Below are 26,482 nucleotides of genomic sequence, written 5' to 3'. Positions count from 1 at the left end.
CACACAGCCCTCCATCCTCATCCATACAACTCTACCCCCAGCCCTCATCCATGCAACCTCCCCCAACCCAGCCCCTAAGGTTGATTGGAAGGAAGCATCCGAGTCACCGCCCTGTTTTACAGATAAGCTGTGACTGAAGGAACGATGGCTTTGGAAGGTGGAATGCAGACTGAAGACAACAGTGCTTCCCTCAGTGAGCTCTGGGTGTGTGCACTGTCCACAGCAGTAAACTAAGAGCTACCAAAGTTCTCTGTCCTGGACCCAACCTGCCTTGAAGACATGAAGGAACACCAAACCTGGAACTTCCTCATAAAACATCTTTCCCCTGCGTGAGACAAGTAAATACACCATTACTACATTCCTACCCCTCAGGGAGCGCAGGGGAAGCCCTGTGTGTGCTTCTAACCTACTGACAGCATCCCCTTACTGCTCAGATAGGGAGTCGGAAGGTAAATCCCTACCCCAAGATCAAGGAGGCAGTAAGTAACTGATGTGAACACAAGCCCATCACCCACTCTCACAGACGAGACATTTAACTAGGGTTCTGAGGGATGAACAGAAGTTCATGGGAGAAAGCTGAGAGGAAATGAATAGTAGCAAAAGAAATTGATTTGGTCCAGGCAGTGGTGGCACACGCCTTTAATTCCAGCACTTTGGGAGGCAGAGGCAGGGAGATCCTCTGTGAGTTCCAGGCCAGCCTGGTCTACAGAGTGAGTTCTAGGACAGACCGGTCTACACAGTGAAACCCTGTCTTGAACACATTGATTTGGATTTCTCTCAAGCTTGAGCTTTACTGCAGTACACATTTCCATGATATGAGATCTGTATGGATCTTTATGGGGTGACTAAGAGACAACAAAGTTAAAGACTTATTTGTTCAGACAGTGTATGGCCACTGATAGGGTGTGTGTTGCTTCCCAGATTCCCCAAGCATAGGAAAAGCAGTCGCCAGGGAGTTATGGAGCAAGACAATGGCACCACCCAGGCTCCAGGCTTACCACCCACCTCCTGCGTCTACCATGAAGAATTCAAGCGACTGCTGCTACCCCCAGTATACTCAATGGTGTTGGTGGTCGGCCTGCCACTGAACATCTGTGTCATCGCCCAGATCTGCGCATCCCGCCGGACCCTAACCCGCTCAGCTGTATACACCCTGAACCTGGCACTGGCAGACCTGCTGTATGCCTGCTCACTGCCCCTCCTTATTTATAACTATGCCCAAGGGGACCACTGGCCCTTTGGAGATCTTGCCTGCCGCCTTGTACGCTTCCTCTTCTATGCCAACCTACATGGCAGCATCCTGTTCCTCACCTGCATTAGCTTCCAGCGCTACCTGGGCATCTGCCACCCCCTGGCACCCTGGCACAAACGTGGAGGTCGCCGTGCTGCCTGGGTGGTATGTGGAGTCGTGTGGCTGGCTGTGACAGCCCAGTGCCTGCCCACGGCAGTCTTTGCCTCCACGGGCATCCAGCGCAACCGCACTGTCTGCTACGACCTGAGCCCACCCATCCTGTCAACTCGCTATCTGCCCTACGGCATGGCCCTCACAGTCATCGGCTTCTTACTGCCCTTCACAGCATTACTGGCCTGTTACTGTCTCATGGCCCGCCGCCTGTGCCGCCAGGATGGCCCAGCAGGACCTGTGGCCCAAGAGCGGCGCAGCAAGGCAGCCCGTATGGCTGTGGTCGTGGCTGCTGTCTTTGTCATCAGCTTCCTGCCTTTCCACATCACCAAGACAGCCTACTTGGCTGTGCGCTCCACGCCAGGTGTGTCTTGCCCTGTACTGGAGACCTTCACTGCTGCCTACAAAGGCACTCGGCCTTTCGCCAGTGCCAACAGTGTATTGGACCCCATCCTCTTTTACTTCACACAGCAGAAGTTCCGGCGGCAGCCGCATGAGCTCCTACAGAAGCTCACGGCCAAGTGGCAGAGGCAGAGAGTCTGAGGCTCCAGGGCTGGTCCTGAGGCACTGGCTGCGATGTGTTTGCCATTGGGGCCCATGGTGCCTGAAGCTTCCCCCCACCAACTCCAAACCATACAGAGAAACAAAACTTGCCTCAACAGCCAGGGTCTCCAGAAGTCCTATGTCAACCACAAAACTAAGACACCTATGTTTCAGGGACTGATCTGGTCATGCTTGTTATCCCAGACTCAGAACGCTGTGAGGGAAGGATAACAAATTCCAAACCAGCCTGGTCTGCATGGTGAAGCCCTGTCTCAGACAATCAAGGGTTGGGACTACAGCCCAGTAGCACATGCCTGGAGCGTGCTGGGCCCTGGGAACCCCTAGCACTGTAAAGTCCAACAAAGGTCTTCTCCCCTGACCCTTTTTGTGTTTACAATGTGGAAGGGACTAGCATCATGCCCGTGAGGGCAAGGTCCCTTCTGTATGGCAAGAAGCTGGAGAAGCTCACATTCCTATTCGTTTGCCAAGACTTTTTCATAAGAAAGAGAAATAAACATGTTTTTGTGGTTGTGGTTGTTTTGCTTTTTGTTTGTTTGTTTTTTCAAGCCATTGCATGTATGCGGGTGTATACACAGACATACACACACACACACACACACACACACACACACACACACACACACACATTGCCAAACCAAAATGAATTATTTAGTCAGATTCCATCATCTTCTAGGTGAAAACCAGGCAGTGATCTAGCTGGGATAGGGGTCAGGATGTAGGTGGAAACTAAAAGTCAGGGCTTGGAAATACCCAGGAGGCATCTTCAAGATGGCTGACCATGAGGGGAGGGTCGGCCCCAGGGTAGCTTCTGGCTGAGTCCATGCATGTTATACAATAGAAAACCCAGATGACCCAAAACCACAGCAGGAATATTCCATCCTGGCTCTCACAGTCCTCCTAATGTTGAGCCCTTACACACTTCTGTCACACTCACCTTTGTCTACAAGCTCCAATGTCATGCAAAAGTTCATCAATACTGCCAATAGCTGAACACCCATTAAGACAATGGCTCGATGCACTAAAATAGTTCATGCATCTAGAATTAACACTTAAACCTTAGCAGTATTACATTAAGGAACAAGAAGTCCCTCCAAATTATATGTAGGCAATGTCCGGTGGCACAGGCAGGCGGATCTCTGAGTTTGAGGCCAGCTTGGTCTACAGTGAGTTCCAGGACAGCCAAGGCTGTCACACAGAGAAACTTTGTTTCAAAAAACAAAACAAAACAACTCAAAACAAAGCAAAAAACACAGAAACAAACAAACAAAAATCCAATGCTTGCCTGTAATGATTCTAAAAAATCTATAGGCTGAGGCAGGCGAACAGGAAGGTGAGGTCAGCCTGGGCCATATATACTAAGACCTTGTCTTAAAACAAAACAAAAGCAACAACAACAAAACCAACAAAAATACTAAAATGAAAATAGTTTGGAGACTGCATAGATGCAGGAAAAAAAGAAAAAAAAAAAGCAGGAGTTAGAGAGATGGCTTAGCAGTTAGGAGCACTCACTGCTCTTGTAGAGGATCTAGGTTTGATTCCCACTACCCACATGACAGCTCAAGTGAACTTCTCTTTTGGTCTCCTCAGGCAGTAAGTAGTCACACACATGGTGCATATACATACATGCAGGCAACACACACACACACACACACACACACACACACACACACACACACTAAATGTTAAAACAGAAAAGCCAGGCACAGTGGTGTGTGCAATCCTAACACCTGGAAGGAAGGTCAGGAGTTCAAGGTCATCCTCAATTACCCTCAGTTGAGGCTAGGATGTGTTGGGAGGCAGAAAAAGGGAGAGGAGAGAAGATAGAAAGGAAGAGAGGGAGGGAGAAAGAGAAAGAAAGAAAACATGAACGCTGACTAGCACAGATCTGAGCTGAGTCTCAGCCTGTCCCTGGCTGGTGGGACATAGGAACGAAACAGAAGCTACTATAAAGGTCCTGGCTATTTTGATTTTTGGAGAGGGTTGACCAAGTACCTGATGAGAATGTAAAGTGGACAAAGGTGCTAATTAATGAAATCCTCTGCACTCCAGGTCGAATGATGGAGGTACAGGTAGTTTCAGAGAGACTCTGTTTGGCTTTGGAAAGGAGTTGGAAGCCAGGTGTCCCCTTCAGATGGCTTCTTTCCTGGTTCTCAGGGCTCTATTAAGTTCCAAGGTCCATCCTGCCCGGGACCTTGACCATCCAACCTTTTCATGTTGATTTGTCCATGGACTTCCACAGCTCTGACCTCACAGGGTTACCTGCTGAGTGAGTAGAGCAGTCACAGACGCTCAGACACCCACATGGCAGCTCACAGCTTTCTGTAACTCCAGCTCCAATACACACAAGGCAAGAAAAATACCACCCATACACATAAAACAAAATAAATAAAAATAAAAGAGTGGATCTGCCTAGCCAAGATCCTTAGATATCCGCCCTCCTCACAAGTGGGGCCAGAGGCCGGCAGGCTTACTTCAGCAAGCATAGGTGACAGGCCTCTTGGGCCAGTGACTTTAGCCTCCATACTTCCCCGTCAATTTGCCCATTTGTGGTGTGAGATAAAGACCTGTCTCAGGGTGATAGGAAGGCAAATTTTAACTCGAGCACTCAGGAGGCAGAGGCAGGCAGACCTCTGTGAGTTCGAGGCCAGCCTGGTCTGCAAAGTGAGTTCAGGACAGCTAGAGCTGTAACACAGAGACACTCTGTCTCAGAAAACAAAAAACATAAAAAAACAAAAAACAAAACTAACAGTATGAAAGGGCTGGAAAAGCACATACTTCGGGGCTAGAGCTGTGGCTGAACAGTCGAGGGACTGCCAAGCATGCCCAAAGCCCTAGGCTTGATTCCTCCACAAGAAAAGAACACACCAAGCCTTAGGAGCCATCATTATGGAGAGAGACAGACTCCATACACCACTAAGCTTGCTTAGGGGAAGCCTGACTCACTCCTCACTTTTCAGACAAGGCAGCTGAGGCCCAAAGAGCGTAGAGGTTTGCTCAGTGTCACCCAGCAAGGCAGAGCAGAGAGACACAAACCTGGCAGGGCCGTCTTCCTTGCCCACTGACTTGCCAGTGGAGAGGGCAGGATTTACCTCTTATACCCTTTGAGGCAGAGCTAAGATACAACCGCGCCAGGGACTTATGGGACTTACGAGAGGCTGGTCTCAATTCAGAAACTAATGGGTGGACCAGAATGAGGAGAACCAGCTTCTTATCCTGGGGATTGTGGGAGCGGCAAGGCGGCATGTGGGGGTTGCTAGAGCAGTGGTTCTCAACGTGTGGGTCGCGACCCACTTGGGGGGGGTTTGAATGATAGTTGCATTATGGTTCGTAATAGTAGCAAGTTTACAGTTATGAAATAGCAACGAAAATAATTTTATGATTACCACAAGAACTATTAAATTAAGGGCCGCAGCACTAGGAAGGTTGAGAACCACTGTGCTAGGGGCCGCCTTTCCTTATTCTGAAACTCAGCATTCTGTCCTCTCCCCATCTTGCTCCCCACATCGTTACTGGAGTTGAGTGTCTTTGGCTGGGGCCGATATGGTCCTTGGGATTGCTTGGGTAAAGCATGCATCACTGATCGTAAGTGCTCACCAAGTGGGCATTGGAAGAACGGAAAACAGGGCCTACGCATAACAGGACTGAGAGAGTTTGAGGCTGACTAGACTGTCCTCTATTCCCAAGGAAGCTGAATTCTGCACACCGCCCCCGACAAAGAAGCAGGCTGGGGGGAGGCGGGGAGGGGAGGGCTTAAAGGAGACAGAACCTTCTTCTTTATCAAGACCTGAAGCCAGAAAAAGCTGTCTGAAGGAGCGTGATGATTAACCACACTGAGAACTGCCCTTTCCCTCCGACTTCTGCAGTGGCCTTTGTTACTCTTTCAATAGGATCTATGCCCAAGGATGGCTGGCGGATCAGAAAACACTTAAGATATTTCCCGTACCTCCTAGGCAGTTCATATATATTCATTCATTTAGACGCAGAATCCTACATTTAAACCGTCTGGGCAGAGGGACCTAACAGAAGCAGGTGAGGGGAGGAAGAAGTTGACGCCCCAGTAACCAGACAACTTTAGACTTGCCAGGCTTCGGTAAGGGGGGTGACGGGACAGGGTGGGGTGTGGGGGGTGGCGGGCGGTTGATCTAGGGTAGATCGTTGTTGAAGCAGGAAAGACTTAGGCCTTCCTGGTCTGAAGGGTGGAGCAGCCACAGGTAGGAGTTTAGGTTTGGAGGTGGTGGAAAGTTGAGGGCGTTCCCGTGCGTGCAGCCACCTTTTGTGCGGGAGGCCAAAGAAAGGGCAGAGTGTTTGACAAAGTAAGCGGGGAGGAAACGCCAGTAAACTAGTAAAATCTTCCTAACTTATATGGTTGGTTGTGGGTGGATGGGTTTTTATTTCCACAGAGCTCGGGGACAGCGGGGAATCGGCCCGCAGGGGGCGCAAGAGCCACGTACCCTGAACGCCCATACCCGAGAAGTGGGGGAGCGGAGTGTAGAGATTAGAGATTGCCAGGACCTAAGGGTAGGTGGGGGCGTGTCAAATAGGAAAATGGCGGGGGAAGTAGTGTGTAATGATCTTGAGAGGTGGGATTTCTAGAGCAGCTTGGGGGGGGGGTAGGGGGGAGGCGGTTAGGGACAATCAGAGAGGGACAGGACACAGGGAGGTGGGATATAGGTGGAGCTTTTGGGAGACTGAGGGGCGGGACATGGGCGTGGTACAGCGGGATTCGCCGCTGAAGGATGGGTAAAGGGCGTGGTCTGAGCAAGGTGGAGAGCCACAGGCGCTCGGGTGGGCCTGTCCCGCCCACGTCTCCCCAGGTCCCACCTCTTTTCCGGCCAGATGAGTTTGTGCGTGTACCTGAGTATCAGGTGTGTACCTGAGTTTGTGGGTCTTGGGTTGCCATGTTGGAGTCCCTGCGTGAAAGAGGCTGAACCGTGGTGGCTAAATTCTGTGGAGTTGTCCCCTCTCAGAGCTCCCGTGTGTCTGAATGAATCCCCGGAAAGGATCAGCCCGAGGCTTTCCCTACGGACTCCTTTAGAGGGTCGTTTCGGTCTACAAACGTTCAAGCATCTTGTTTCTCCTTCGGCTCCTCCCCAATTCCCCCCCCCCCCCTCCAGTGTTCCCAGCCTCGCGCGCTCTCGGAGCCCACCCCCTCTTTTGGGCGCCAGGCCCCGCCCCCCGCCCCCTTTCCTCTGCCTCAAAGTTTATTTGCAACAAAAGGGAGCAGAGAGTGAGAAGCTTAGGGGGAGGGAGAGAGATCCGGAGCGGGAGCTCAAGGGGGAGGCCAGTCGGCCGCTTTGCTTCGCAGGCGGACTTTGAGTACAGGAACCCAGCCTTGGGTGCCTCGCCCGCCGGGCCGCAATGCTCCTGGGCGCTCCGGCAGAGGCTAAAGCTGGGCCTGGGGTCGCCGCTGGGGCGAGAGGGGCCGCCCAGGATGGAGCCGCTGCGGCCCGGAGCCGCAGAAACTTGATCCTCGCCTGATTAATCTCCGTTCAGGACTCCGCACCCTCCTCCCCAGCCGCCGCACGCTGCGGGTGCAGGACCTAGGCTCTCGGACCGCGGCCACTGCGCGCCCTCGGAGCGGGGGTGCAGGGGGGGTTGGCCGCGGCGCCCCGAGGCCAGCCCCCCCGGGGTAACTACCGCCACCATGGCGGACGGGTCACCTCGGCCCCCACTTTATCGCAGCGTTTCGTTTAAACTGCTGGAGCGCTGGAGCGGCGGACCCGGGCCGAAGGAGGAGGACGCGGACACCCCTGGGTTGCGGCGCCGAGCTTCGTGCCGGCCAGCCGCGGCAGTCCCGGGCCAGCCCTCCCGGCGCGTGTCCAAGCTGGCGTCGGGGCCCCCGGCCGCCCCCGCGCAGCCGCGCCCGCTCCGCAGCCTCTCGCCATCGGTGCGCCAGCTCTCCCGACGCTTCGACGTCCCGCGTCTGGACGACGACTCCACTGGTGCCCGGGACGGGGGCTGCTCCCCAGGCACCCCAGAAGAAGCAGCGGAAGGCGCTGAGCGTGGGGCCTGGCCCAGCGTCACCGAGATGCGCAAACTCTTCGGCGGCCCGAGCTCCAGGCGACCCAGTGTGGACTCTGAGGCCCTAGGGACGATCAGCCCCGACGGAACTTCGTGGGAACCCCCAGTTCGCGAGCCCCGGCAGCCTCCGACGCCGCCTCCTCGAACGTGCTTTCCACTCGCTGGCCTGCGTTCGGCTCGGCCGCTGTCCGGGCCAGGGATCGAGGGGAGGCGACGGCAGCACCAGCAACAGGAGCGGGCGCAGCGTCCGGCGGATGGTTTACATTCTTGGCATAGCTTCTCCCAACCGCAGGCCGGGGCCCGGGCCTCCTCCTCCTCCTCCATTGCCTCCTCCTATCCTGTCAGCCGCAGCCGGGTTGCTAGTTCCAGCGAGGAGGAAGAGGAGGGACCGCAGCCGCAGCTTGGGCCTCAGAGTCCAGCCTTCCACGGCGGCCACTCTTTGGGCAGTGACGAGGACCCAGACGGTGATGATGGCCATCGCTGGAGAGGGAGAGGGCTCAGGCCAGAAAGGTCTCTGTTGGTTCAAGGCTGCAGCCAGGACAGTGACGAGCTAAATCTTGGGGGCTTGGGATCAGCAGAGGTTGTCAGGAGTCCCGAACCGCCGACGTCTCCAAGAACCTCTATGGAGGAGGGACTCCGGGAGTGGGGTCCTGGCACGCAGCCATGCGTCCCAGGTCCACAAGAGAGCTTAAGGCCTATGTCCGACACTGGGGGGGCACCTTTCCGTGTGGCTAAGGTGAGCTTTCCTGCCTACCTGGCCAGCCCGGCTGGCTCTCGAGGTAGCAGCCGCTATTCCAGCACTGAGACCCTCAAGGATGATGATCTATGGTCTAGCCGCGGTTCTGTGGGCTGGGGTGTATATCGCTCCCCAAGTTTTGGAACCGGAGATGGGCTCCTTCTGCGGCCCCAGACAAGGTCCCGCACTAAGGGACCTGGAGGCACCACCAGGCCTCTGAGGGACGGAGGATTGGAGCTCCACAAGAACCGACAACGCAAGTCCCTATCAAATCCAGATATCGCCTCCGAGACCCTGACGCTGCTCAGTTTCCTGCGCTCAGACCTTTCAGAGCTGAGGGTCCGAAAGCCCAGTGGGGGCCATGGGAACAGCCTCCTAGATGGCAGAGACTCACCAACAACAGGCAGCCCAGTGGAACGATCTGAGTCTACGCCATCCCAAAGTCCAGCATCACCCACCACCCGACCCACCCTCAAGGACCTGACAGCCACCCTGCGCAGGGCAAAGTCATTCAGCTGCTCAGAGAAGCCCATGGCTCGGCGCCTGCTCCACACCAATGCCTTGAAACCCAGCTCCTCTGAGCTGCTTCTGGCAGGCTCTGGGGCAGAGGACGATCCACTGCCACTCGTGGTCCAGGATCAGTATGTGCAGGAAGCCCGTCAGGTGTTTGAGAAAATACAGCGTATGGGTGCACAGCAGGATGATGGAAGTGATGTCCGCCCTAGAAGTCCCGACTGGGCAGGGGACATGACCCAAGGGCAGCGGTCTCAGGAGGAGCTCTCTGGCCCTGAGTCCAGCCTGACCGATGAGGGCATTGGGGCAGACCCTGAGCCTCTTAGTGCTGCCTTTTGCAGCCTAGATCCTGCAGGAGTGTGGCGACCCCTTTCCTCAACCTCAGCTCAGACAAACCACCACCGTGGGTCTGGGACAGAAGACAGTCTAGGTGGGAGGGTCCTTGTGTCTCCTGAGACCCCTCCAACACCAGGTGCCCTCCGCAGGAGACGCAAAATCCCACCCTCGGGCCCTAGTGGAGCTGAACTGAGCAATGGGGAGGCAGGTGAGGCGTACAGATCTCTGAGTGACCCTATTCCACAGCGCCATCGGGCTGCCACCTCTGATGAGCCTTCTGGGTTCTCTGTAGACAGCAATCTTCTGGGCTCACTGAACTCTAAGACAGGGCTTCCAGCGACCCGAACTATGGATGAGGGCCTAACCAGTGGCCACAGTGACTGGTCTGTGGTCAGTGACGAGAACAAGGACTTTCAGGAGGTCATTCAGAGTATTGTTCAGGGGCCTGGTGCCTTGGGGCGGATGGGAGAAGACAGGGTTGCCGCCAAGACTCCTAAGAAGAAATCTCTGAGTGACCCTAGTCGCCGTGGGGAGTTGGCTGGACCCGGGTTTGAAGGCCTTGGAGGGGAGCCCATTCGAGAAGTGGAGCCTGTGCTGCCTCCATCCAGCAGCGAACCCGTCCTTGCAGAGCAGTGGGCAGAACCAGAAGACTCTGGTCCTGCCAGGGCCAGGGCACAGTCCGAAAGGGCTCTACCTACCCCGCCTGCCTCCTCCACTGCCCACCATGACTTCCATCTTGACCCCAAGCTGGCCAATGTTCTCTCTCCTCTGCTCACCCGCCGAGGTTCCAAGAAGCGCCCAGCCCGGAGCAGTCACCAGGAGCTTCGGAGGGAGGAGGGCAACCGGGACCAGACTGGTACCCTGACACAAGTCCGGTCCTCCTCCAAACACGTTCGCCATGCCAGTGTACCTGCCACGTTCACGCCTATTGTGCCTGAGCCTGGGACATCTGTGGAACCCCCTGTAGCTGTGCCAGAGCCCATGGGCTTTCCCACTCGAGGCCATCCCACGCTGCAGGCACCATCCCTTGAGGATGTCACTAAGCAGTACATGCTGACCCTTCACTCTGGTGATGTTCCTGTCCCAGGTCCTGTGGACCTTCCCTGCTTGCCTCCCCCTGCACCACCCTCTCCTGAGACCAAGCCCCCTGGGGCTGCCAGGCCAGCTCCAGATGAGCCTGCCCCAGCGAGCAAGTGCTGTAGCAAGCCACAAGTGGTAAGTCCACTGGAGGGGAGATTTGGGGAAGGGGTCCTGAAAAGTCATGGGCACCAACCCGAGAGGCGCTTTTGTGTGTACTCAGTGGACAGATGTCCAGGCCCAAAGGTGTTTATTTGTTCTGGAATAGCATTAATGCCGCCTGGTTCCTGTTAACTCAGGGCCTGAAGAGGCTTCAGGATGCTGCCAGGGTCAAAGGGTCTGTTTGCCCCAAGGTGTTCTGGTGGTGGTTGCAGACGTCCTTGGGATGGTTCATTTGTTATAAATGCACTGGAAGTGGGGGTGGTGACATTCAGCCAAGGCTCGGGCCTCAACGTCCAGCTCTCCGGTGATCTGGTTTTCAGGTCACGGTTAACATGCTTTTGCCTTCTGGTCTTTTCCAAGGCCTGGGAGACTTAAGAGTGGTACCAGCCTTGCTTTAAGGAGCAGCAGAGGCTCTCAGGGTTCCAATGCCGGTCTTGCCTAGTTTTCTGACATTGGCCCCTCTTGTGCCTTAACCTTCCCCGTCTATAAAACTGGGGTGTGGGTGAGTTCCACCGAGGTGGTGGTGTGCAGAATTGGGAGAGCCTGTGTTGTGAGCATGGGTAGGCTACGGGACCAGGGCCAACACATCCCTCTTCAGTTAGAGGGACTTCATTCAGGCTAGAGTCGCTAGCGAAGTGTGGTGACAGACAGGTTCTGCTGAGGCTAGGCAGCAATGGTCCTTCAGAGGGTTTGAGAGCAGTTCTGGTCCCTGTACACAGGCCTGCCTGGGTGAGTCAGGGTGATGCTCTGGCCCCTCATCCTGCCTGCCTGCATCTGTTCATCTTCCCACCTCCTGCTTCCTGTTAATCCCACGCCTGGAGTGAGTGGCGGAGGGGGCGGGGGATGGATTCATTCTCATCCCCTACAAAGCTCTCACTTCTCTTATCTTGCCTCAGCTATGCCTGGGTTTTTGGCTATGGATTCAGACCGGTTCTAGGCAGCATCTATCGGCCCTGGCATGGGAGAGTTGCAGCTAGATTTGCCGCTCTGGGCTGGAAACTGAGCTCACAGATGGCCTGGGGTTATGTCAACTGCGGCCTGCCTCAGCTCCCACTGCGTTGCTGACTTTAGAAGCGGGGAAACCCTACACCCTGGACTAATTTGGTCACTTGGCTCCTCAGAGTTCTTAAGGGCCCCCTCCAGTTCCCTGTCTCAGGCTCTCTCCCCTCCTTTCTATTTCCCAGGTCCCAGCTTTGCCCTCCCTCATGCAGGTGGCAGGGATGGGCAGGCAGGGGGTGGGAAGGGGGGAACTTTTGGATCTGGCTTTCCTTCTGACACCCCATTAGGGCAGCCTGAGCACCAGAGCCAACCCTGTGCTTGGAGGATGGGGGAAAGGAGTCCCAGATTTCTTTTCCCCCCCGGATTTCTTTTCCGTGTGATGGTTTCCTATGGGAGTACAGTGGGGGATTGGAGGGGCATCCAGGAAATTAGGGAGTCTGAGGGACAGACACTGAGCACAAGGGGGAAGAGTGTCACAGGGCTGGCTTCTGTCCCCCCCAACCCCCTCCCCCATTCTCCAGTGACCTCCCTGCCTGGGAGCTGTGATATGGAACAGTCCTCTGTATACAGGCTCCTCCTGGCCCTGCAAGAGGCCTTCTCTGACATTTCAGGTCCTCCCACTTCTCCAGGCCCAGCTGGGTGTCCCCTGTCACCCCTCAGAAGAGAGGAGGCTGGGCCTGTAATTAGAAGAACCAGACTGGGTAATCTATCCGCAGAACCTGTCCCATCCGCGTCATGTGGGTCACTCTCCTTTTCTGGAAAACGGGGATAATGGGCTATGCCCATAAGGCTCTGTAGGCGGGTGGTGGTGTGACCATTCTCAAACAGGCTTTGCTGCCTCAGCGGCTTCTCGGTGACCTCCTCCCCCACTGCTGTCTGTCTAAGCACAGGTCTCAGTGTCACCTGGTGGACTTCATTAGGCTCAGGAAGCATTTGTTTCATCGCCCACCCCCTCGCGAAGCCTGGGAGTCCTCCCATCTGCTACCTTGAATCTCCTCTTGCTCTCCTTTCCTTCTGACGTCAGAATGATGGGGAGCAGATGTCCTCTCCCCCCCCCCCTTCCTGCTGGCTTTTCTTGAGCAGACAGTGTTCCCTTGTCTCGATCCCTGCACCGTGGGTGGACATGGTGTGGCTTGGCCTTCAGAGTGAGAGGGGACAAGAGGAGTTGTCCTGTTCTGCTTACGGAGCATAAACCAATGTAAAGTGCTAAGAGGAGAGAACTTGGGGTCTCAGAGAACCCGAGACTGGCTCTTGAGAAGTGGGGAGTCCCTCACACTCATGTCTTTCTCAGTTCAGAACCTCCCTCCCCCCATGTTGTAAGGAGGCAGGAAGCCTGGGTACTAGGCGGTACTTACCCTCTGGCTCTATGTAGACCTGGGCAGTCCACACAGGACTTAGTTTTTTCCCATTTTTGCCCTGGGGAATTGGGCAACCTGATCCCTGCGGCTTTGTAGGCTCATTCTGCAGCCTGGCTAAGGGAATGGGGTAGGGAGAGTAACTAACTAGTGGGAGAGAAAGCATGCTCTCTTTGTACTGGGAATGAAGGGCAGCTCCGCTATTGGCTCTCCAAGGCTGTGCTGCATGGGTCTTCTATGTCTTCGTTTTCTTCCAGTTAGGTCCATCTTTGCTGCTGCGTCGTCCATGGACCGCCCTTTGCACCTAGGCATTCCTCTCTGGGGAGTCAGAGTAACCTTAGATAGTTCATTTCTTCTGCCTGGTACCCCTTCACACTTGGACTGTCTGTAGCCCAGAAACAGGTGGTGACTTACGGCCGAATTCACGGGACTTTGCCATACTGCAATAGCTGTATCAGCAGCTCCTGCTCATCGCCTGCTCGTTTTGTGGCCGACACCAATGGTTTGTTGTCCATGAAAGATTGCATATCTTACTGTTAGAGTCACCGAATCCTAGCTTTATCAGTGTCCTAAAAAGAAGGGATCGATCAAGGGGTCGTTCCCAGTTTCCGAGTGAGACCGGCCTGCTGTCTGAGGAGGGGCATTAGTGGGGAGCAGTTGGGGGGCATGACTCACACGATGTATTGTAAGCCTGAATGTGTTCGTGGTGGTGTTTAGTTCCAGGGCCTGGTGTTGGGTAGGAAGAACTCTGAGACCCAGAAAGAAAGAATGCTAAGCCCAAGGTCACACATACAACAAGGCCAGGCAGAGCTGGACCCAAGCCCTAGAACCTCTGGCCTTGTCGCTCTCCCACTTAGCAGCAGCCCTGGCACCCCACCTCAGCCTGCCCAGCTGCCCCTGCCTTCTGCAGGCCTGGGCTGCCAACCCTTCCCACTACTTCTGTCTAGCTGGCTCCCCTTTGGCAGGGACTTGTGAAGACAAGTTTCCCTCTTGCCCCTTATTGGCTCTTTGCTGTAATTTTCCCCCCATGGAAACTGCTTCTGTGTGTGTGTGGGGGGGGGGTGATAAAGGACATTTGGAATTCTGAGCAGTACCAAGTATCTATAATTAATGTCTTGTCACCCAGCAGGAGGGTGGGATGGGGGAGGACAGGAAAAGGGTTGTCCCTTTCAGGGCTTATTTCCTGCCCCACCTTCTTTCCTAGGACTCTGTGGTATTGGGAGGGCTGGGGGGTGGGGTGGGAAAGGGGGTGCTCTCCAGGAATGAATCTACCCAGCAGGGAAGGGTGGGGGGAGGGAGCAGAGTTGAGTGTGACATTTTCCAGCCCAACATTTCTGGGACCAGCTGGATCTGAGATGTTGCAGCTAATCCTGTCCCCAGCCCTGTCTCCTGATGTAGAGACTTGTTCCTCCTGCTTTTCTCCACCACCACCCTCCATCTGATTGCTAGGGCGGCACATGCTTCACAGCAGTGAAATGGCGCCATCCCCTGATCTTAGTCTGCGGGCTGGTAGAGGATGCTCCCTGGAGGCCACTCAGCCTGCACTGAGGCCTTGGAAGCTGGGAGAGAAGACAGGGTTCTAGGAGGAGGCCATGGCATGAGCAGGGGCCAGGAGGAGGCTCTCCCAAGTCAGGCTGCTGCAGTAGAAGTCTGAGTTTAGCGTCGTCTATGCACTGTAAAGATGACTTCCCAAACTGCTGGGTCAGGCACCATTCTAGTGTAGGAAGGCAGCAGCTGCCAAAGCAGAGGCCTGCTTTTATGGACCTTCCAGACTGGCGAGGACACGTGTCTGCAAAGGAGGACACTGTCAGGGAACAGAAGGTTTGGGGGAGAAAGATAAAACAGGGTAAAGATGTTGAAGATGACAGGCTGGGCTGCTATTTTAGATCATGGGGTCCAGAGAGGCCTGTGAGAGGAGGTGGTAACGTCTGAGGCCCAGGAGAAGTGATGGAGTCAAGTAGCATTCTCAGGGTCAGGGTCACGTACTATGGGAAGAAAGGATCGGCAAACTCAAAGGTCCTGAGGAACTGACACTGGGTAGTGTGGAAAGAGTTGAGTAGTAGAAAGTCAGAGGTCAGTGAACAAAAGGTAGAGCTTGTAGGCCAAGTGGGAGGACTTAGCATCTACCTGAAGTGAAAGCTAGGCGGTGTCAGAGGGCTGTGAGTAAGATAATGACCCAAGCTGCTGTGTCACTAGATAGCAGGGTCCAGCGTGGAAGCAGTGAGATCATTCAGGAGGCCACAGAAGTAAGCAACGATGCTAGCCTGGACTAGCCAGCCATGTGGGAGGAGGTGTTTCGGCTGAAGCCCAAGCAGTGTAGACATCTAGAACACAAGAGAACAAGGCGCTACTATCTGCCAGGTGTAATGGTGCACGCCTTTTATCCCAGCGCTCAGGAGGCACAGGAAGGCAGATAGATCTCTGTGAGTTCAAGAGCAGCCTACATAGTGAGTTCCAAACTAGACAGGGCTATCTAGCAAGACCCTATTTCAAAGGAGCAGGATTGGGGGGGGGGGGCGGCGGGTGGCAGGAGTAGCAGCCGGCTACTACCTTCTAGTCCAGCAGCCGGCTAAGTGTGAGACGCGATCACTGAGGAGGGCTAGATGACAAAGCTATCTGCCTGGGGGGGGGGGGCTTAGCTCAAAGACTAAGAGGGGCACCTCCGCCCCAGTGAGGCAGATGGTGGCACTGTGTATAGCAGGTGTTTTCCTCTGCAGCCACTGTGGCCCCTACCCAGTTCTAACTTGTGCTAGCTTGTGCCAACCATCTAGTACCAAGCTGGGTGAACTACAGAAGCAGGCTTAGAGCCAGCAGACATTTGCCCAGGGCCCCACGGCTCCCTAGGTGTCCTGTCTCCAGGTCACACATCGGCCCCAGAATTCTCAGTGAGTCAAGTTGGCAGAGATGGTGGTAGCAGTCGCGGGGGAAGGGGGAGCCTGTGTTTCCCAGAAAGATTCGTAACCCTGGCACACTCGTTGGGAAATGTGCCCAGGAAGCCTGGCGCCTTGCTGGCAGGCCCTGAAATGGGGGCCCTGGGTCCCCCCGGGAAGCACAAGCTAATCAGAGAGGATGTCCTCCCCACAGGGCCTGGTACCCCCACCACTACTTCTCAGGCCTCTGGGGCCTCCCAGGGCTGCTGGACTCTGAGCCCCAGTTCATGACATGCAGACCGTTTGAGCCCCCAGATAGCCCTCCAGTAGCTCTAGGGTTCACTAGGGGTGACCTGGAAGAGTATGAGGAGGTCTGCCCAAGGAGTTACGACGCTAGGCATGCAGCCAAGTCTCCCCCTTTCCCTCCTGTCAGGCCTTAAAGAGTCCCATACCCTTGGTGCCACAAGTGCCTTCGTGGCCTTGAGCCCCAAAATTAAGCCTCCTTCTGGGGCTGTTGGCTGTAGCAGCGGTTCTGTGCAAGAACATCTCTTGCAGACCAGGAAGTGCTGTCAGGCTGGACCTTAGGCTGCTGAGCGCTCTGCCCCACTCACTAGCTGCTTCCTCATGGGTGTGCCAGGATCACTCGTGGCTTCCCTTATCACAGAAAAGGGCTTTTTTTCTTCCATGGGGCAAGCCATGTTCCTGTTCCTCGGCTAGTGATTCTTCTGTGTGCAGGGCATTACAGCTGCTAACTCAGCTTGGGGAAAACACTGTTTTGGTTTTTTTTTAAATAATTCACTTATTTTATGTGCACTGATGTTTTGCCTGCATGTATGTCTGTGTGAAGATGTCAGAGCTTGGAGTTACAGACAGTTGCGAGCTGTCATGTGGGTGCTGGAAGTTGAACCAGGGTCCTCTGTAAGAGCAGTCAATGCTCTTGACTACTGAGCCATCTCTCTAGCCTCCACTGTTTTTTGTTTTGTTTTGTTTTTTAACCAAGGGTGCTGGGAACCGAACCTGAGTCCTCCACAAGAGCAACACGTGCTGTTAACTGGGGGCTGGGACGTGAGCTATCATTGGGCATGGTGGTGCATGCCTTTAATCCCAGCAGTTGGAAGGAGGCAGAGGCAGGCGGATCTCTATGAGTTCAAGGCCAGCCTGGTCTGCAAAAAGAGTTCCAGGACAGCCAGGGCTGTTACACAGAGAAAACCCTGTCTCGAGAAGGGGCGGGGGGGGGGGGGTGGCAAACCACTGAGCCACTGAGCTATCTCTCTGTCCCAAATCAGCAGACTTTTAAAAGGATCCATGGGCTGCAGAGAGACTTGAGGTGGGAAAAGCACCAACAGACTGCTGTGGGACAGTGCACCAGTTTCCTGTTGCTTCAGTAACAGAGCACAGGGTCAGTGGCTTCAGACAACCTATTCAGAGTTCCTGAGGTTGGAAGTCTGGTACAGGGTTCATGGAGCTGACATCCAGCTGCTAGCAAGGCTGTTTGCTTCTTGGGTTTCAGGTAAAAATCGGTTCCCTCTCCTTTTCTAGTTGCCAGCGGGTGCCGGTGTTCCTTGGTGTGGAGGACTCGGGTTCGGTTCCCAGCACCCGCATAATGACTCGCAACAATTCATAACTTCAGTTCCAGAGCATTTTACACCATCTTCTGCCTTCTTTGGGCACCAGGCATGTACATGGTGCATACACACACATGCAGGCAAAACACTCCTTTCCCAGAACCAGCAGCACAGCATCCTTACACCTCCCTCACCCAGACCTTCTGCCTTCCTCCTTAGGGACCCTGTGATTATGTTGGGCCCACCTGGGTAACCCAGGACACTCAGTAGCACTTGCAAAGTCCCTCTTGCCTTGTAAGATATCATGTTCACCAAGTTTTGGCGACTGGGATGTGGACATCTTTGGGGGGGAGACTATTATCTTTCCTACCTCACAGTTAAATAAGGACCAGGCTGTCAGCTTCTGAAAGGCCCCAGCAGGTGCTGGTCCTGGGGCTGTCTCAGGCCTGAGTCATTCAATCCTACCTTTGCTCATTCCATGTTTGTCATCTATTTATGAAGCAGTCAACACTGAACCCTTGATGGCCAGTGGGGACAGACGGGGAAGGTTTGGATCCAGGGAGTTTTCAGCAAGGGTCCTAGTCCCTGAGGTAGGGTGGGATTCACAGGAAGGCTGAGCCTAGGCCCGGAAGGGCAGGGACAAATGTGTCAGTGAGTCCTTTGGGACTAGGCCTGGCCTCTTGAGGTGGCCTTCGGGAGGTTTGCTGACTAGACATTGAAATGCAGCTTCTCCCAGGAGGGACAGTTTGCTGAAGAGCTCAGAGCCAGGGAAAGCAGGGAAGATGAGAGCCTTGGCGGGGGTGGGGTGGGGGTGGGGGCAGAGTGGAAGCCAGATGGGGCCAATCCTCACCAAAGGCAGAGCTGGGCACTGGAGGTGGGGTGTGCGGATTGGGGGGGGGAGGCAGATGAAAAACTGGGAGCTACATGCTGCATATCTTTGCTTCATCCTGAGAGAGACAAGCACTTTACCACCACCATCACCCCCGCCAGCCCCCCAGGGTACGAAATGGGGCGAGCTCCACTCCGCAATGTCATGTCGCTAAGATTAAGTGAAGTCATTCAAGAGGTTTGCTACCTAGTAATGCTCAAGAACTGTTCGGTCCACCCGGCTGGCAAGATAGGTCAGCAGGTGGAGGTGTTCGCCACCAAGCCCGCCGGACCTGAGTTTGATCTCTAGACGTCCCACTGTAGAAGGAGAGAGCCAGCTCCCACAAGTTATCCTCTGACCTGTATAGGTGCTATGTGTCACGCGTGTGCACACAAATACATCAATGCAATGACTTTTTAAAGACAATCCCAATCCCTCCCTTTGTGATCTGAGATCCTAGGATATGAGTCTGAGATTCTGTGATTCAGCCATGTAACAGAGGACAAAGCACCAAATGGCTCAATAGCCCGGACATTTGGAGTTGGGGAGGAGGGACAGGGACTGCCCTGAAGAGTTGCCCACGGGTCCCCTCTCTCTGGTTCTCCCTCATTTGTTCCCAGCAGTCTCAACTACAGCTTGCCTGGGGTGCCTGAGCATCTTTGAGAGGCCGAGCTAAAGCCTTCCCTGGCTCAGAGCTCCAGGCCCCAGGGGCTCTCTGGTTTCCTTTTCTGGGACCAGAGTCCCGTATGCCTGGTGGGCCAGCTCTGCCTGGCTCGCTGCGTGATAGTCAGCAATGTTAATATTTAACATTGGGCCTCAGCCGTGAGCCTCAGGTGGAGTTATTGAGGAACTGTGAGAACAAAAAGATGATGTTCACAAAACCTTCAGCCAGGACCCCAGGACTAGACAGCTCTCAGAGATGTGGCCACTTGGTGTATGCTTGGAGTTGTCACGCGCAGAGGCTGGAACCCTGTAGTCACAACATGAAGTGTCCTGACCACCACCACTGCCCCTCCTCCCCCCAAAGAACCCAGGCCTCTTAGCTTGATTTTGTTGGTTAATTTGAGATTGACACCCTTTGTCTTGGGATTCTGGGGCCAGGGAGAGGCAGGCAGGTCTGGGCCAGTGGGAAGCCTGGGGGGGGGGGTGCGACCCAGGCAAGGGAGCAAGTGCAAGGTTGGTGTCGGTTTCCTGTTTATTGGTTCCCAGGGGGTGACAGGCCCTGCTCTTTACAGCACTGTGGAGCAGGGGAGAAGGAGACCATGCTCCTGGCTGCCAGCCAGCCCCAGAGCTGGGCCTCCTGGGACTGCCGAGACCCCATTCCCCCACCCCTGGACAAACATTCAGTTCTTTCCCAGGACGGGGCACTGGAGGTTAAGGAACAGATGTGGAAGGGAAGGGAAGGGAAGATGAGAAGGACCCCCCCTCCCCCGCCGCCCAATAAAAGTCCTGCGAACTCCATCTTTCTTGCCTGCTGGTCCTGGTTCTGGTACATCGTTGTCCCCCTGGGTGAGTGTGCTTCAACACCAAAGCCTTGGCAGACCAGGAGGCCAGAAGGAAGAAAAGAAGGGCTAGGGCCTTGGGTGCCAGGGTTGCCCATCTGGAAAGACTCTAGACATCAGCTTTGTCTTCCTCCGCCCCAACGCCCATCCTCACCCCACCCCCCCCCCCATCCTCACCCCACCCCCACCCCAAACCCAAACTCCATCCTCACCCCACCCCACCCCCATCCTCACTCCCGCCCCCGGCCCAACCTCAACCCCCATCCTCACCCCACCCCCACCCCTGCCCCAACCCCCATCTCACCTCTACCTCCACCCCCTGCTTTATTAAGAAAGTGAGACCCTTGACACCCTGTGATAGTGAAACAAATTCAGGAACCCTCCCTATGGCTCTCACCATTGCTCAACCCAGCCTGTGGATTGCCATGTGTGTTTGTGTGTGTGTGGTGTGTCTGTGTGTGTGTGTGTGTGTGTGTGTGTGTGTGTGTGTGTGTGTGTGTGTGTGTGTACAGTTACTGAGAGTTCTGTAGGGGAAGTGATGGGGTACACTGGCATTTGAGAGAATTGGTTAGAGCCAGGGCAGGAAAAGAAAGCTATTGTATGTATCGGAGGCCAATGGAGCTCTCATGTGACCAGCACACGGAGAGAGACTGTATATGTTAAGGCCAGCTTGAAGGCCTTGGGTTTCAGTCCCAACCCGAGGCAGTAGGAGCCATGGAGGGTAAGGAGCTGAAGGCTGACTGCCAACTTTGCTTCCTGATGGTGCCCTGTGGGGGGGGGGGGTGACAAGCCTGAGCCAAGGGGTACGGGGGTTTGCCAAAAGAGGACTGTGGAGAGAATTTGGAGGTCCAGTCCAAAGGTTTGAATTCTGTGAGAAGCTGGAATGGGGAAGTGGCACCCCCTTACGTACCTGAGTCAGGAAAGGTGGCAGTGGGCTGGGATGAAGGGTGAGCCATGCCCCTTCTCCCACGTAGAACTTCTCTCTGCATTCTGGGAGGGTGAGGGGGCCTGAGTCCAACGTACTACTACCCACTGTCCAGCTTCAGGCTCCCTGCTGGACAGGAGTCCCCTGCCACTCAAAGGGTTCCCAGGCTACACCTCCAATGCTAATGAAGGGAGTATGGTGGGGAGCAGGCTGACTTGCCCTGTTGGCTCTGTTCTAGGCTGTCACCTTGCTTCAGTTTTCCCATCTGTGAAGTGGGAATTCGAAGTATGGTTCCTGAATATTCAGGCTCTCAAGAGGTGGGAGTGGAGTAAATTGTGTGGCGATTAGTAGGCGGCCTGGCAACACTATCCACAGTGGGGCCACAGGTCAAAGCTAAGAACCCTTGTGATATTTGTCCCTGGAGCTCAGCAGTGCTGGGCTGTGGCCCTGAGGAGGTCTTGGGAGAGAGCCGGGTAGACACTAAAGAGAGAAGAATGACTTAGATTTGCTGTGGGACCTGAGCCTGTTTCCCCCATCAGATGCCTGAGACCCCTGCTAGCTCCTTGCTGCTCACAGAACCCTCCTCTCCACTCTTGCCTGAACCAGCCACTTACAGGCCTCTCCCCAAGGCCAGCGGGGGCGTTGCCTGGGGCGGGTGCGGAATTTCCGAGGGAATGGCTAAATTCAGCCCCAGCTAAAAATAGTCGAGGGCCTGGCCCCAAAGCTGGAGGAGGAGGAAGAAGAAGGAGAGGAGGAGGAGGAGGAGGAGGAGGAGGAGGAGGAGGAGGAGGAGGAGGAGGAGGAGAAGGCGGCAGACCAAAGTAATTCCCAACTACCTTCTTGTCCTACCTACATCATCACCTGGGTCTGGGCCCTTGTGGATGCCCAAGCTCCTCATCCCTTCCTCACACAGGCCTTCTCTCTTCTGGGGGTTCCTTCCCCGCCCCCCGTCCTTCACCCACTCTGGCTCCTGAGTTTGTGCCTTGTTTGTTTCGGGAAAGGCCTCTGACGAGACCCCTGGATAGGACCGCGTCTCTTAGCTTCCCACCTCGGAGGGGACACACTGCTGCAGCACCTCTACCAAGCCAGCTGGGCCACACACTTGGAATGTTCTGGGGTACGAAGATGTGAGTGGGAGCCCCTGGGTCACCCAGTGACTCAGTGTTCAGCTGTGGTCAAGTAGCTGCCCATGCCAAACCTTCCTGTTCCTGGCACACAGTGAAATGTCAGTGTACATCTATTTATTAAATAAATGATGTGAACAGGCTCAGGGAAGCCAGCCGAGCCCTGCCCTATGGCTGCTTTGCCTCAAGCTTCCCTGAGCTCCCCTATACCTATGTCAGCCTTATATTCACTTTTTAGTGAACCAAGCTGTCACAAGGGCTGTAGGGGCATGGTAGCAATTAGACCCTAGGGCTAGAGAAGGCAAGATGCCTGGCCTGGATCTCAGAGACATGAGTAGTGGGATTTGGTCTAGGTCAGCCTCACTTCAAGGCTGGGGAGTTAGTTTCCTCAAGTCCACAGCAGCCAACTGTGGGCTCAGGGCAGGGTGAGATGTCACAGCAGAAAAGCTTGCCAAGCGTTTGGCCAGACACAGGTCTGAGCACTTCTGTTCTTCCTAAATTAATCTTATATTCAAAGCTGGGGATCTAACCGGGGTCTCCTGCACGCTAGGCAAGTGCATTTTGTATGTACTTACTCACAACAGCCCTGTGGGCAACCAGGACTGCCGCTCTGCATGTGGCTGAGCCTTAGCACAGCACGGTGACTAGCCCACAGCTTGGGACAGCTGCGTAACTGGCCAAGAGGGAGCTCAGCCCTGGAGCTCTAGCATCTCAAGGTGTTCACTGGGTTCCTGACTTCTAGCATGCAGTTGCCATGGTGAGCTCAGGATGCGGCCCCAGCTCCAAGGAGCTAGCAACACAGCAGCTGCTCCGTAAATATTAGCGACTGACTCCCCTGTCTTGACAGGCTGGCTACAGGCTGCAGAAGAAATGTGTGTTTCCTGTACATGTGGGCCCAGGGACTCTTCTGTTGGTGCTGGGGCATCGCTGAGTGGTGTGGGGCTCCCTGCTGGCAGAGACAGCTCTGGCTCAGGAGGTTTTGGGAAGGTGCTGAGATGAGATAGCCAGCTAGGGGAGAGTGGGTAGGCTCAGCAGGGCTGGCACAGTCCTGTCTGCAGTATCTGGAAAGCAGATCTCTTGGGCCATGGCCGGCGTGACTCAAATGGAGACCAAAAAAACCTTCCATATTTGGATATAGAGCCCAGAGAGGCCCAGGCTGACTCCCCCACTCAGGCCTCCTGCCCTGGCTTCTTTTGGGCCCCCAGGCCTGAGCCCTGTCTCTCACCACATACTCCCCTCCTCTCAACTATCACGCTACTACCTTCTGTGTGGCCAGACCTAGGCTGCGGGTGCTGGGTCCCGCGCTAGGGCTGGACACGAAGAGAGGAGCCCCCCAGAAGCCCAGGCTGGGAGGGTAAGCATGACCCCCAAACCATTCCCTCACTGAGGGGTGACTTAACAGCAGATCTCATTCCCTTCTTCAACACGAAGAAATCCAGAGATAAACAGCATACGCGCATCAAGTATACATTCTATACATTCCTTTTGTGTCCCCAGCAGGTTCCCAGACCCACAACCTCTGTCAGAAGTAAGGATCCAGCCTGATTCTCCTCAGATCTTCCTTCCAGCATGCTCAGACAGCAGCAATATTGGAATAACTAGACGTCACGCAAGCACGTGACACAAACAGTCCTCATCCTTTTGGAGGGTACATATAGAGTCATTTGTCCCTCTGCAGAAGTCTCTGGACACTGGACAGGGTACTGGGCTGGGCAGTAGACTCCAGAGCCAGGACAGCGTGAAAAGGGGCCCTCCTTCCCACGGGGGAGCCCCGCTCATTCGCTGTGATTGGTGGGCTACCTCACTGCTCACTCCCACTCGTGACTTCTCTTTTTTTCCTTTTTTTAATTTTTTGAAATGAGATCACACCATGTAGCCTTGGATGGCCGGCAACTCCACGCAGACCAGGCTGGCCTCAAGCTTGCAGAGATCTGCTTGTCTCTGCCACCAGAGTGCCGAGATTAAAGTCGTAGGGCCACCATGTCTGGTTTACTCCTAATTTTTCTAATTATTCCTGGTAATTAACTCCAGGATCGGCCTCAGCTGCTGTCCACTGGGTTAGCCTGTGGCTACATCTTGAACAGAAAAGGACTCCAGTCCCAAGGAACCTGAGAGGCCAAGGCAGTTAAAGTAGAGGCCGCAGGGGTACTTTGAAGGGCCAGCGGGTCTTGCAAGTCAAAGGCACCCAGGGCCCTCAGAGGAGAAACAACTCTTAAGGCAGAGATCTAGGATGGAGCAGCTCTGGTGTGTTTGAGGGCTATGCAAGCCAAGGTCCCTGCTCTGGAGACAGGGTCAGTAGGTCCTGCCGAGACTCATCGGCCAGGCCTGAATATCTGGACTTGATCCCGGGCCAATATTCCTTAGTTTTCAAAAAGAATAAGACCCTTTCTCTAGTGGAGTCCTGGCACAGAGCTGGGAGACAGGCCAGCCGTTGAGTTACATGAAGGCAGGAGTGTGTCTTATTCGCTGGACCACTTCTCCCCATGCAATGTCCCAGAACTGCCTTGGCTCAGTGGAAGGAAGAGGGAAGAAAGCCCTGGTTGGAGTGTAGAGAGCGAAGCAGCCCTGAGCTCAAATCCATCCCGCCAGGTGCTCCAAGTAGGGAGCATGCGGGACTAGATCTCTGGAGGAGCCTGGCAGAGTACTTCACTTGTCCTTGGGGCTCCTCTGAGTAGGCGATGTCCCCAACCCAGGCCCTTTTAGAGCTAACCTGAGCCAACATGGTCAGGAGGACTGCCCGTGAGAGCAATAAAAGGGTCTGTGTGAGACCCACCACCGCCACCTGGGAAGAAGGCCTTTGTGGGAGGCAGGCGTTGGGCAGCCAGCCACACTTTCAGAGCAGGTAACCCGCCTCATTAGAGCTCAGGAGGCAGGCAGTGAGTGACAGTATTCTTTAGAAGCCTCTGGAATCTTGGCTTCTTTCTCATGAGGTGACTTAGGTCAGAATCTGGAAGGACTTTGTCAGAGTTGAGAGTGAATGAAGTCCGTATGAATGAAGGTTTCTAGGAACCAGCCCTAGGTCTGACGAGCACGTGGCCCTTTAGGACATGGGCTTTGCTGTCTCAGATGCCAGGCTACCCTACCCTGTTGCCACACAGCCAGGCCCCTATTTCTTTAACATTTAATATTGGAGGAAGTTGAATGTAGTGATGTAGTATTTTCTTTTAAGATTTGTTTGTTTGTTTGTTTATTATGTGAGCCAGCAGGCCAGAAGAAGGCACCAGATCTCATTATAGATGATTGTGAGGCACCATGTGGTTGCTGGGAATTGAACTCAGGACCTCTGGAAGAGCAGGCAGACAGTGCTCTTAACCTCTGAGCCATCTCTCCAGCCCAGTGATGTAGTCTTCTTCTTCTTGTTGTTGTTGTTGTTTGAGACAGAGTTTCTCTGTGTAGCCTTGGCTGTCCTGGACTTGCTTGTAGACCAGGCTGGCTCGACCTCACAGCGATCCACCTGCCTCTGCTTCCCGAGTGCTGGCATTAAAGGCATGTGCTGCCACCACTGCCCAGCTGTGATGTAGTCTTATAATCCCAGAACTCTGAAGGTGGAAACAGAAGGATGAGGAATTCAAGGTCATCTTGGCCAGTAATATAAAATTATTACTTCAAGGCCAGCCTGAGCACTACAGACCCTGTGGAAAAGAAAAGAAAAGAAAAGAAATGCTGGAGCCAGGTGGCTTCCTCCCCCCCTTTTTTAAAATTTTTTTTTTCAGTCATGTTCATCTTCAGTACGTGAGTGTAAGTCCTTAACCTCACTGTGGTCCTACATATGGCGTAGGTACACATAAAATGATGATAATGACAGCATCTATTACAGGGTTGCTAGGGGAATTAAATGTGATAATGTCTGGTGGCTGGGCTGGAGGTCAGTGGTAAGCCATAAAGCAAGCTGCACAAGGAGGAGAGTGGGGACCTGGCCTGCCCTAGGAAGGATCACAGGGCTGGAGAGAAAGACTTTGAGATGGGGGTACTGACAATGAGTGGCCTAGAGCCATTCGCTAGGGGGGTGAGCGGGGTTTGTGGAAGGCTCTGAAGTCCCTCATACAGCTGTTTCTAGGACAGGGGTTCAGAGCAGGGATGGGACCCTGTGACCTTGGAGCGCTGCCTGACTCTCACTGGTAGACATCCTCACCCTGCTGTGTAGTTACCCATTCCTAACTGGGTAGCTGGCCCACACTCCTTGCTCTGGGGCCCACAGGCGGGGCATAATTGCCAGCATCACCGCGTAAATTCTGACTCTAAGGCCTCCCTGCAGTCTGGAGACTCATCTCGAAGCACCAGGCAGTGCAAGCTCAGCCCTGAAGTGAATGGGGATGACCCTTTGACCTGAAGAAGGGTTCTACCTGCCTCTGAAGAAATGGCAGAGCCAGGCCTTTCTGCGTGCAAAGTGAACAGCTGGGCTTTCTGGAGAGACCGGGACTGTTGGAGAAGGGACTGGAGACACCAAAGACAGGCTGCGCCCT

General features: G+C 54.6%; 2 protein-coding genes across 2 annotated transcripts in view; both read left to right on the top strand.

The window, feature by feature from the left end:
- Positions 1-893: 893 nt before the first annotated feature.
- P2ry6 (pyrimidinergic receptor P2Y6) lies at positions 894-2,470 on the top strand. The gene has a single exon (XM_051149054.1). The coding sequence runs from the start codon at positions 959-961 to the stop codon at positions 1,943-1,945; it is 987 nt and encodes a 328-aa protein (XP_051005011.1). The 5' UTR covers positions 894-958; the 3' UTR covers positions 1,946-2,470.
- Positions 2,471-7,174: 4,704 nt separating this feature from the next.
- The window catches only part of Arhgef17 (Rho guanine nucleotide exchange factor 17), a 61,818-nt gene continuing 42,510 nt past the window's right edge, over positions 7,175-26,482 (top strand). The window contains exon 1 of the mRNA XM_051149050.1: positions 7,175-10,787. Within this exon, the coding sequence (XP_051005007.1) occupies positions 7,611-10,787 (3,177 nt within the window). The 5' untranslated portion in view covers positions 7,175-7,610. The remainder of the gene's footprint in view (positions 10,788-26,482) is intronic.

This window comes from Acomys russatus, chromosome 7, assembly GCF_903995435.1.
Source record: "Acomys russatus chromosome 7, mAcoRus1.1, whole genome shotgun sequence".
In the NCBI taxonomy this organism is placed as follows: domain Eukaryota; kingdom Metazoa; phylum Chordata; class Mammalia; order Rodentia; family Muridae; genus Acomys; species Acomys russatus.
Note: the sequence above shows the minus strand (reverse complement) of the source record. Positions and strands in the feature narration are given on the sequence as shown.